This window comes from Diabrotica virgifera, chromosome 5 (genome assembly GCF_917563875.1).
Source record: "Diabrotica virgifera virgifera chromosome 5, PGI_DIABVI_V3a".
NCBI classification, from domain to species: Eukaryota; Metazoa; Arthropoda; class Insecta; order Coleoptera; family Chrysomelidae; genus Diabrotica; species Diabrotica virgifera.
Genome location: NC_065447.1, coordinates 105367477 through 105380874, shown reverse-complemented (window position 1 = coordinate 105380874; position 13398 = coordinate 105367477). Strand labels below are relative to the sequence as shown.

Below are 13398 nucleotides of genomic sequence, written 5' to 3'. Positions count from 1 at the left end.
ATTAAGGTAAAATTTTGAAATAATTGCTATTTATCTAAAACCTGACACCAATCTATCAGATATCAAGTCCATGAACACATGCAATAAATTATAACTATCAGCACTGAACTGGATGAAGTATTTGATGATTTCAATAAATATGTTAAATACAGCACTTTTACATTGATTCTTATGAGAAAACACGCACAAATCTACTCATTTCAGGGGCCTTTTGAGCATAACGTATCACCGTTCAGTTTTCCGTCCGACCAAAGTTTAATAAATACTTGACGCAGCTTGTATTTTCTCGTTCTGTTTCAGATCTTCCTTTAGTGCTTTGGTTAATCATTTACGTGTGCTCTGGTGAGTGGTATATTTTGAAAATTTTGATTTTTTTTTTAATTATTGATTATTTTTAATAATTTTTGACTTTTTCATAATTTTTTGATTTAAATTGACAATTTTTGAAAATTTTGAATTTTTTTAATCTATCTTTGAATATTGGCTTTATTGTTTAAACATGTTGGCTAAACTAATTCATTTAATTGGAACCATCTTGGGGTTAATATCTGACAATTATAATGATGAAAAGTTAAGAAAAGGGTTGGTAGAGTGTAAAAAAGCGATTAAAATGATTCATGATAGAATGAGGTTTGCAAAGACGATTGGCGAAAAGCACCACCTCGAAGCCCAGATGCGGCAGGTGAAAACATTAAGAAACCAACTAAAAGCCGAACAGAAGAAGGGGGCGGGACTAAAAACTCTACCGGAGACTGCAAAGCGTAGGGTACAATGGGATGACTCTGTATCTACATTTAATTCAAGAATTCAGACTGGAGTCATCTCAAACCTTAAACACAAGGACCCGGGTAGTTTCCTGGTTGATTGCAAAGCTCTGTTCAAGCGACGAATCCAAAATGCCTTAAAAAATAACGCTGCAGTGAAAGTTAACATAGCATTTGGAGGAGAGTTCGAGATTGCTCAAGGTGATAGGATGATAAATGAAACCAAGTACTTCACTACTTCAAACTCAGCCATTTATAGAGACACCAATCTTGATGAATGGTTCGAGAAAAAAGTAGTGGAACCCATCAACAGAGACTTGGAAGAATTCCAAGAGAGAGATAGTGGCTGGGCACTAAAAGCGGTTGCTAACCTGGGGGTTAATATAAACAAATTTACACCACAGCTTGGCTCCTCATACATTGAACTTCCCCATCAAATAAAAAGAAAGAAAGCCTGCATTAATGTTAAGAATGATGATGAGGCATGCTTTGCATGGGCTGTCATATCGGCGTTATATCCTTGTCGGAGTAACTCTGATTTAATGTCATCTTACCCACACTACTCCCAAATGCTGAAACTTAAAGGTATTCAGTGGCCAATGACCATCAAACAGATTCCAAATTTTGAAAAGCAGAATAATATATCGATCAATGTATACATTTTGGAAAAGGAGAAAAAGAACTATACGACCCTCCCAACCTTCCTAACAAAAAACAAGAAGGATAAACATGTGAATCTGCTTTTGTTACAAGATAATTATGACGAGCAAGGTCCCATTAGATATCATTACGTTTGGATAAAAAATCTATCTCGCCTCCTTTCCAAGCAGCTTAGCAAAGAAGATGGGACAAAATATTTCTGTGATGGCTGCCTCCATTACTTCCGATCACAAGAAAAGTTGAATGTTCATAAGACATGCTGCAATGGGCGATCAGATGTTATCTGTGATAGGTGTTTACAACCATTTTCATCGTATACACAGTTAGAAGCTCACATCAACGATTGTGAAAGAATAAATGAAACAGCCATTAAAATGCCTGAAGAAAGCCATAAAATGTTAAAATTTAAGAATTTCAGGAATAAACTAAAAGCCCCCTTCGCCGTATACGCAGATCTCGAAAGCGTTCTGGAACATAGTGAGGAAAAGACTACCTATCAAAAACATATACCTGCTGCCGTTGGGTATTACTTTAAATGTTCCTATGATGATTCTCTGTCATTTTACAAATCATATCGTGGAAAAGATTGCATGAAATGGTTCGCAGATGAACTAAATCAGCTTGCTGAGGATGTTTCTACGGTGTTTATGTGCCCATTTGATATTGATATGACCTTTCAGCAAGAGAGTGATTTTCAAGCAGCCACTCATTGTCATATTTGTGAGCAGCGCTTCTCCCCCAGGGATAAGAAAATGCGAGACCATAATCACCTGATCCCAGAAAATAATTATCGATTTGCAGCTCATGAAGGGTGTAACATTAATTACAAAGATGCTCACACTATCCCTGTGATATTTCATAACCTCAGCGGATATGATGCCCACTTCATTGTTACTGATATTGCTACTCACATCAATGGCCCCGTAGATCTTCTTCCTATCACTAAGGAAAAATATATATCTTTCACTAAACACATTAATGATGCTCGAATTAAATTTCGTTTCATCGATAGCTTTCGATTTATGGCGTCTTCTCTCGATAAGCTCTCATCTTATTTGACCGAATATCCTAATCTCCGCTCTCAATATGCTTTCCTTCCCGAGGAGCAGTTCATTCTTCTTACTGCGAAAGGTATCATGCCTTATGATTATATTGATTCTTTTGATCGCTTTATTGAAACATGTCTGCCGCCTATCGAGTCTTTTTATAATAAACTTGAGGATAAACCTTGTCCTCGCCGCCATTATCATCGCGCCCTCCAAGTCTGGTCCTCATTCTCTTGTTCTTCTCTCGGAGATTACGTCGATCTCTACATGAAAACAGATATTCTTCTTCTTGCCGATGTTTTCGAACGGTTCCGCTCCAGTTGTCTCGAAACATATAATCTTGACCCCGCTCATTACTTTACTCTACCTGGATTCACGTGGGATGCGATGCTCAAGTATACAAAACAGGAACTTGAACTTTTAACTGATCCAGATATGCATTTGTTTGTGGAGCGTGGCATTCGTGGTGGTTTGAGTCAAGTTTGCTCGAAACGTCGTGTTCATGCAAATAACAAGTACATGGTATCTTACGACCCATCTAAGCCCGACTCCTATCTGATGTATTTCGATGTCAATAATCAATATGGGTGGGCAATGTCGCAATATCTTCCATATGGAGGTTTCCAGTGGTCTGATACTAACATCGATGTTCTTAGTATTCCGGACGATTCTTCTGAAGGGTGCATTCTCGAGGTCGATCTGGAGTACCCTCAACATCTCCATGATCATCATAAAGACATCCCATTCTGTCCCCAATCCTTGAACCCGAAAACTATGAAACCTCCTAAACGTCCGCGAGAGCTGACCAAATTAATGGCTACTCTTCATGATAAAGAAAGATATGTAATTCATTACAGGGCCTTGAAGCAAGCGCTAGCTCATGGATTAATACTAAAAAAGATTCATCGAGTCCTGAAATTTAAGCAGTCTCCTTGGTTAAAGTCATACATCGACTTGAATACAAATCTCCGGAAGGCAGCAAAAAATGAGTTTGAAAAGAATCTGTTTAAGCTTATGAACAATGCAGTGTTCGGTAAGACTTTAGAGTGTGTGCGCAGGCGCGTTGATATTAAATTGCTGACAGAGTGGGAGGGTCGTTATGGAGCTGAAGCTAGAATAAGTAGCCCCCTGTTTAAAAACGCCACTATCTTTAATGAAAATTTGATTGCTGTTGAGATGCATAGAGCGGAAATATGGTTAGTTAAACCGATTTATGTTGGAATGAGTATTTTAGATTTGGCGAAAACAACCATATATGATTTCCAATATGGCTACTTAGCTAGCAGGTTCGGAGAAAACTTTTCGACCTGCTATACAGATACAGATTCGGTGATTATGGAGATACGGGAAAAAGACCCGTATGAAGCAATGATACATGATTGCTATAAATATTTTGATACCTCAGACTATCCTAAAGATAACATTTACAACATCCCTCTGGTTAATAAGAAGGTATTGGGCATAATGAAAGATGAGAATAATGGCTGCATTATGACCGATTACATAGGACTCCGATCGAAATTATACACGACAAAAGCAGCTACCACAGATAATGACATTGAAAAGCTGAGGGGGAAGTTGAAAGAACAAGAGTATGAGGATGATGAAATTGATAATATTATACGAAATTATGGTGTTACAAAGAAGGCGAAGGGGGTAAAGAAATCTGTAGTAAATACTAAAATTACTTTTGAGGACTACGTAGAATGTTTAGATACCTTCACAACAAAGACTGCCACGCAAAATCTTATACGCTCTGATAAACACCAAGTTTATTCTATAACTCAAAGCAAGATTGCGCTCAGCTCCAATGATGATAAAAGACAACACATTCAGGGTTCTTATGATACGCTTCCCTTTGGGCACTATTTAATTGATACTCTTGAGATGGATGTTGATTAGATCTAAGACAAAAATTTTAATAAACTTATTTTAACATTTACCATTGATGATTCGATTGACTTTAAGATGGATGCTGATTGAATATAGTCTTAAACTTTATTTATTACAACTGCAATATTGATAAGTACATCAGAATTAGACATTTTTTTAATAATATAATCCTCTTATCACCCTATCACTAATCGTTTTTACGTCACTAAGATTATTTAGATGATTGAATATTGTAATTTTTAAAACTTTATTTATTACAGCTAACATACTGATATCAGGAACAGACCCTTTTTACTACATTCCTCAACCTTTCCTGCACTCATCGTTTTTTTTTAACATATGATGATTCTAGTAGATCGTAGTTTTGTATATATTATCTCTAAATGAAGAATAATTATTAAGATTAACCCATATAAAAAGATGTTTAGTATGACCACTAAAAAGATATCTGATATGGACCACTGGCAAATTAATGAGCCGTTCTAGTTAACTCTGGAACCGTTGCTCGTGTAGCCTCCAAGTTAAGACAATCGATAACTTAATGGTCTTCTTTCCCCGATTTAGTTTTAAGTCGTCGATAGCCTGTCACACAACAGGAGTCCGAAAATCCCTAGTTTTAAGATTAGATAACCTAGAGTTATTTTCCCCTAATAATTCATTTTTGAATACTATAGAACTTAGTAACGAATGAATTGATACCTAGGTATCGGTGTTTTAACATTAATAAGAATAGATAAAAGATGTCCAACAGATCAATAAAAAGATGTCTACTAAACCAAGTAATAGAGTGACCTTAGTAAGTAAGTTAAGTATATTGCCGTTATTAAATATATTATCATATAATGTAAAATATTTCATTCCTACTAACCATCTTCCCTACTAACATGGCGGTCTATGTAGTCGTACCTTCACGTTGGTGGCTGCTGTTAAGAATATATTTTTGTTTTTTCAACAAATTTATGTTCGACCGAAATGACTACCTTTCATTTATTTCATGTTTACATTATTTTTATTCATCGCTTTACTCACATTCCATCGCTTAGATGCTAACATTATTTTATTAACGTTTACATATTATATTTAACCATTACTTACTGCTTGACTGTCCTTGCTAACCTTTTTTCAGTCTATGTAACCTAAATTAATTTATGGGCATAGGTAAAATACAGTACAATGTTTTTTTTTTATTTTAATACTGCTGCTTATTTTCACTATGTTAAATGCCTTTTCTATGACCACATATGCATCATATCTATATATCCAACAATTGTTTGTGCTATGCTATATTGTTGAACGATTTTTCTAATAAAACATATATTCCCATTTTTACCTGAGTTACCTACCTACAAAACATAATATTACCCGACTTGCCGTAGATAAAATAAAGTATGCAACTCACAATCACGATTGGATGGAGATTTATGAATAGTAGTGTTCAATCATAGAAGACGGTGGGTGTTTGTTGGTTTGGCCGTAAGGATGGTATATGTCTCTAGGAACAGGTGTATGATTGGAGGGCGATCCAGGGAATCAGAGAAGACGGTGGATGTGTGTTGTTTTGGTCTTAAGAATGGTATATGTTCTTTGTAAGGAACAGGTGTGTGATTGGCTGGAGATTCATGTATAGTAGTATTCAATCGTAGAAGACGGTGGATGTTTGTTGGTTTGGCCGTAAGAATGGTATATGTTGAATTGGTTTGACTTTCTGACTAAACCCTGTATATTATACTCTGTGATACACGGAAAGAATTGGTTTGACTTTCTGACTAACCTTGTATATTATACTTTGTGACAGACGGAAAGAAAAATTGGTTTGACTTTCTGACTACACCCTGTATATTATACTTTTCGACAGACGGAAAGAAAAAATGGTTTAACTTTCTGACTATACCCTGTATATTATACTTTGCGAGAGATGGAAAGAAGAGGCCTATGCTTTAAATATGTTAATGATTGAATGCAATTTTTAGACCGAATGTTTACTCCCACTGTTGGTCGTTGCTCCCCTCATTTGCCCTGAAGTACCGGATGCTGATTAGACTGCCAGATGGTTAAGTTATTTTTAGATATTAAAAACCTTGGCGGTTATTATTAAGACATGCAGATGTCTTTATTTCACACAAACTAATCCTTCCTCATCACGCTTTAACAAATACAAATATAATGAAGTATAGCAAAACATTACCTTATTAAATTTATGAGAGACATATGCTGCCTAGAAATATTCATAAACGGGCGTGGTGTTATAAATTTAGATTCGAAAAGAAGACACAAATAACAGCGTATGCTATAATGCCATGTCTTTGCGCTTACCCCATATTCGCTACCCCTCCCCTTTCCTGCAAGCCGACACACGGGACGATCCTACGAGCCTTGGCGCCTCCACCACTATACGCGTCAAAAATGACCAGAATGGACCTTAGCGATTTCTTATGGGATTTAACACGGGGAAATAGGCAGAACTGTTGCTGTACTATTACTCCCGTATTATCAATACGTCCCTGAGAGTATGCTTGAGGATGGCAACTACAAGCTATACTGGGACCGCACTGTGCTCACAGACCAAACAGTGGCACATAATAGACCAGATCTCATACTAGTTAATAAATTAACAAAACAAACAACACTAATTGATGTGGCGATACCTAACAACAATAATCTCCGTAGTAAATTTACTGAAAAGATCGCCAAGTACAGAGATCTGGAAATTCAAATACGAAGGCAATGGAGAATGCAAAGTACCCAGACGATACCGATTATCATGTCTACTACTGGAGTCATTCCGAAGACCCTCCTCGAAAGCATAAAAAAGCTGGGTCTGAATGAACATCTTTATAAGACCATGCAGAAAGCTGTACTACTCGCGACGGCCAGAAGTGTACGAAAATTTTTGGGAGATACACCTGCATTCCAAGTCACCTAGGGCTCGATAACACGGAAAGAGTCCCACCAGAGCTCAATCCTTTTGATACCGTAGGTATCTGGGATGAGTCAATTTTCCCCTTAGAGGGAGTGTGAGCCGTATGGCTAAATCTGGGATAATAATAAAATATAATAATAATAACCTGTGGGAGTTTTTTGTCAGTTCTTCTATCAGGCGCGGCCCCCTGCGAATGGGGGATACTTTCTGGGTATTCGTAGCGCCAATACCCAGAGAGTAGCAGGGATACTTGCCGTGGAACAAAAACTGACACCTGGCAGTAGGTATGAAATGCACACCCATTAATATGGAGAATTATGGTTTATGTTTAGGATCGCTGCCTGGGGATCGCCAGGGCACGTCTGGAGCCGGCGCTGGACGTGACAGCATGCGGGACGTCGGTGGCAGGGTGTTGAGGAGGCGGGCCCCTGTCACACAAACAGCTACAGGCCAACAACAAGAACAACAACCACAAGCGAGCCAAACAACAGCAAGAGCTCCACTCGCTGAAGGTGCTGCGCTGGAACATCAGCCGGCGCTCACTCAAGCGGGACGACCGAGGCAGCGCATGAAATGGACTGTGTCCATTAACGAAAGCATTTTGCGCTCTAATTATAAGGTGACAAACCTCGGTCAAGAAACGATCGGCTACAGACAACAGCTGTATGCCGAATTTTGCAGGGAGTACCCAGATATTCAAGTATCGGAGCAAAGAGTATCAGATCAATACCGGGTAATCATAAGAAACAACCTTATCCCAGAGACTAGACGCAATACGATCAAAAGCGAAGTCGAACGGGAGATTAATAACCAAGAGCTAGTTATAGATCAAGTCCCTAATGCAGTTCTTGATGAGCAGATTCCTGAGATTCCTATAGCAGAAACTCAACCTGACAATACAGAGCAGGAAAACAACGAGTTGCGCGATAGTCTAGCAAACGAAATGGCTCGTGCTGTACAAGAGTTTAATGGAACAAATCCACTTAGCAGACCACCGCTACCACGAATAAACTCTTGTAAGAAACTAGGTGCGCTGTTACAAATTGTGAACACTGAAGTCCTACCCAACTATGTCGTAGAAGCCCACTCATTGGAATATCTGCATATGCTAATCTACTGTGCAGCAACAGCAATTGCTAATGTAATGGGCGTTAAGATCAGAACAAAACGGGGTACTAATAACGGAAGGACTTGTAACAGGACTGCACCTTGGGAAAAAAGACTTCTAGGAAAAATTGAATTACTGCGTAGGGATATTGGTCAAGTAACAGAATATATAAGAGGTGTAACAAGTAGAAAAGTAATTAAGAGAGCTGAAGAAATAATGCGGAGCACTGCAAGACACTCGAGATACGATCCGGAAAATAACACAGCCCAACAGTGTCTGGATACATTAAAACAAAAACTCTCCGTCTATTCAGGTCGATTAAGAAGGTATAAAGTTAGTAACAACCGAAAATGTGACAATGCACTTTTTGAGAACTCCGAGAAGGCGTTCTACCGAAAACTCAATTCCACCGTAGAAAGTGTCGACAAGTCTTACCCAAGCCAAGAAGAGATTCATGAGTTTTGGGGAAATCAACTTTCCACACCAGCTGCTCTTAACAACAATGCTGGCTGGATAGAAGATACGACGCAGAACTGTCACCACTATGTCAAAGCTAACTACGAACCATTCACTACCGATGAGGTCTCAAATATCATCAAAGAGCTTCATAACTGGAAATCTCCTGGACCAGACGGAGTTCAGAACTTCTGGCTTAAGAAGTTTTGGAGTATTCATGAGTGCTTGTCAACATTAATTAATCATGTTATTTCTAACCCGCAGGAAATACCATCATTTCTAACTCAGGGAACCACTTATTTAATACCGAAGGATCAAAATAACACCCAAGATCCAGCCAAGTACCGCCCAATTACTTGTCTTCCAACTTTGTATAAATTGGTCACATCCTGTATAACCCGGCGTATCTACCAACACTGTGCTCTAAACAATATCATAGAGCCTCAACAGAAAGGATGCGCTAAGGGTTCTATGGGTTGCAAAGAACAACTGATCATCGACTCAGTCATTTCTAACCAGGCATTCACCAGAAAAAGGAACCTCTTTACTACCTTTATTGACTATAAAAAGGCCTTTGATTCAGTGCCGCACGAATGGCTTATAGATATATTGAGAATATACAAAGTCGATGATAACATAGTGACTTTTTTAAGGCATATAATGACAAGTTGGAAGACTAAAATTCACCTCCAAATACCTGGTGAAAACAATATCGAAACGGAAAATATCGCAATCAACCGGGGCCTGTTTCAAGGAGACTCGCTGAGTCCATTGTGGTTCTGCTTGGCTATGAACCCTCTATCACAGCTATTAAATTCCACTGACTCAGGTTTTAGCATTAAAAACAACAATACTGTAGTAGCGAAGCTTAATCATCTGTTGTATATGGATGATTTGAAATTAATGGCTTCTACTCGAGACAATCTAGAAGAAATGTTAAAAACAGTAGAAACATTCTCTAATTATATTAATATGCACTTTGGACTAGACAAGTGCCACGTCTTAAATATAGTCAGAGGAAAGATACAGCCCGGTGGATTCGATATGCAAAATGGCCAGAACATCGAGGCTATGGGTGAAAACGATATGTATAAATATCTTGGAGTAAGCAAGCGCGGAAAATTGACCATAAACAAATGAAAACAGAGATAACTACAGAGTTTATACGAAGGGTAAAACAGCTGCTTCGCTCACACCTTAACAGTAGAAATTTGTTTAAGGCACTAAACACCTACGCATGTTCCGCGCTTAGCTACTCATTTGGCATTGTTAAGTGGACAAAAACGGACATAGAAAATCTTCAGCGAAAAGTACGAACGCACCTTACAAAGGCACAAAAACACCATCCCAAAAGTGCAGTGGAAAGAACGACATTACCACGGAATTTAGGAGGAAGAGGACTTATGGATATAGGTGAGCAATTAGACAAACAAATTGCAAACTTAAGAACTTATTTTCAGATGCAGGCTGAGACATCTACTCTACATCGCGCTATCTGCGCAGTAGATGACACAACACCGATTAAACTGAGGGAACCAGAAATGCGCATAATCCACCTCACTAAAGACGAAAAACTGCGCACCTGGATGGGTAAACCTCTACACGGGCGACATCCCAATGAGGTCAGCCAAGACTATGTCGACAATACAGCGTCGAACTATTGGTTGACATCAGGAAAGATGTTCCCTGAAACGGAGGGATCAATACTGGCCATTCAGGATCAGGTTATACCAACCAGAAATTACCTGAAATATATCGTCAAAGACCCTCAGGTTCAAAACGACAGATGCCGATATGGATGTCAAGCCCAAGAAACCATCCAACATATTACAGGGGGCTGCCAGGCATTTGCTGCAACTGAATACAAGGAACGGCATGACGCAGTTGGAAAAATACTTCATCAAGAGATAGCTATCAAGCTGGGACTTCTCCAAACGGACCATCTCCCGTATTATCAATACGTCCCCGAGAGTATGCTTGAGGATGGCAACTACAAGCTATACTGGGACCGCACTGTGCTCACAGACCAAACAGTGGCACATAATAGACCAGATCTCGTACTAGTTAATAAATTAACAAGACAAACAACACTAATTGATGTGGCGATACCTAACAACAATAATCTACGTAGTAAATTTACTGAAAAAATCGCCAAGTACAGAGATCTGGAAATTCAAATACGAAGGCAATGGAGAACGCAAAGTACCCAGACGATACCGATTATTATGTCTACCTCTGGAGTCATTCCGAAGACCATCCTCGAAAGCATAAAAAAGCTGGGTCTAAATGAACACCTTTATAAGACCATGCAGAAAGCTGTACTACTCGCGACGGCCAGATGCGTACGAAAATTTCTGGAAGAAACTCCAGCATACCAAGTCACCTAGGGCTCGATAACACGGAAAGAGTCCCACCAGAGCTCAATCCTTTTGATACCGTAGGTATCTGGGATGAGTCAATTTCCCCATTAGAGGGAGTGTGAGCCGTATGGCTAAATCTGGATAATAATAATTTATTCAACAATAATAGGTACAATATTTTTAAGTATTTACATATAAAGTGAATAAATTAACCCGAAGGTCTCCGAGAGGTGTGGATACACCTGTTTCGGTAAATAGGATATAAAATAATAAATAATAACATACTAACGTAAATAACATAAATAACATAAATAGAAACATAATACAATATAATATAATACAATAAATAGATAGGAACGTTTTTTTTAATTATTGTAAATATAGTTACAGCAGGAAAAATGAAAGAATACCCATGAACGAACATATAAAACACGCTGTATTTTCCTGTCACCGTGTCACACAAAAAATTGGCCAGCGCAATTACATGTAATAATTATTGTTACATCTACTTGCACTGGACAATTTTCTTTGTGACACGGTGACAGGAAAATAAAGCGTGTTTTATATGTTGGTTCATGGGTATTCTTTCATTTTTCCGACTGTATGTTTTAGTAAATATGATAATACGTAGAATAAATAATATAATGAAAACAAAAAAATAAATACTTAGTTTAACCCGGCACCTGCCACGTGGGGTGCTACCAGCACCCCATAACACATTTTTATCAAATATTTGGTATTTCAAGTTTGGTAACCGAGCTGTGCGTCATAGTAGCTTTCTATAATATTATATATCATATATGCGTTAGTGTTTGAAGTGGTTATTTAGTGTCATTCTGAACTTATAGCTCCAAAGTCGAATTGAAGTGTCATCATCTGGCACTTTAAGTTTTAAATTTTTTTTTTGTATTTTTGATAAAAAGGTCAAATTTACTTTTTTTATTGAAATAACTGATTTAAATTATTAATATAGATAGGTTTGGATCCCGCGTATGAAAAAAAAGTTGATTAATAGCAAGCTGAGAATTTGTTAATAGCTTAAGTGTGTCTAGTCGGATAAACTTTGATATATGGAAACACTGTAACAGGGGCAGTTTTAATTGTGGAACAGGTTAAAAATTTGGAACGGTTAGAACACGAAAATGGCACATCTATTTTGTCCGACAGAACAGACATAAACTCTCCGAACAGAGATTAAACTCTCATGCAAAAATCAGACTGCTATTTATTACCTGTCATAATTCCTGTCATTTGATATATTCTACATGTTACACTCATTAAAACGCCAATTTGGTGATAAATAGCAGTCTGATTTTTGCATGAGAATTTAATCTCTGTTCGGAGAGTTTGAGTCTGTTCTGTCGGACAAAATACATGTGCCGTTTTCGTGGTCTGACGGTTCCAAATTTTTAACCTGTTCCACAGTTAAAACTACCCCTGTTCCAGTGTTCCCATACATCAAAGTTTGTCCGACTAGACACCCTTAAGCTCATAACAAATTTTCGGCTTGCTATTAATCAACTTTTTTTTCATACGCGGGATCCAGACCTAAGACTGTATACTCACTAAATCTTAATTTTTTTAGATATTTTACTTGACTTCATTTATTATCGCTTGGTACTTGCTAATTTGCTTATAACACCTTTTTCATTTTATTTTTTAACTTTTATATCATATTAGTGGCTAGTAAGTTAATAAAACATAATTATTTATACAGGGTGTCACGGAAAATAGTGCGTTCCTTAAAGGTATAGGTAGAAGGCACCATGTAGAACAAAAAACTCTTATAACATTTTTTTCTAAATGCAACCGTTTGACCAAAAAATTAAAATATATTTTGGTAGGCAAATTTAAATCTGACAACTATGTGCGGTACGCAAATTTAAGCATAGACAGTCCCATGTAAATAAATAGATAGAAGATAGATAGTAAACAGATAGTTTTAAAGAATCCTGTTTAGTGTCAATGCCGAAAATGTTTTCGAATAGTGAGTGTATTACCTATTATGTTATTACCTATGAATGGTGTTTGTGAAAGGTTACTTGAAACATCTATTCGGTAAAATAATTATTTTTAAGTAAGTACAACTTAGTTATTCCAGTTCACAAGTAAACAAATTACTGAGACATTATCTGGTGTATTCAAGTTCCACTGTAAACTATTAAAACTATGTAATTCAGTTAAAGCCCTC

At 37.6% G+C, this 13398-nt stretch overlaps 1 protein-coding gene across 1 annotated transcript; it reads left to right on the top strand.

The window, feature by feature from the left end:
- Positions 1-499: 499 nt before the first annotated feature.
- Positions 500-4372, top strand: LOC126885427 (uncharacterized). Its single transcript, XM_050651997.1, has one exon. It carries the CDS (start codon positions 500-502, stop codon positions 4370-4372), a length of 3873 nt encoding a protein of 1290 aa, XP_050507954.1.
- The last annotated feature ends 9026 nt before the right edge of the window (positions 4373-13398 follow it).

Coding starts and splice junctions, on each gene's coding strand:
- LOC126885427 (XM_050651997.1), top strand. CDS start 500: ATGTTGGCTAAACTAATTCATTTAATTGGAACCATCTTGGGGTTAATA.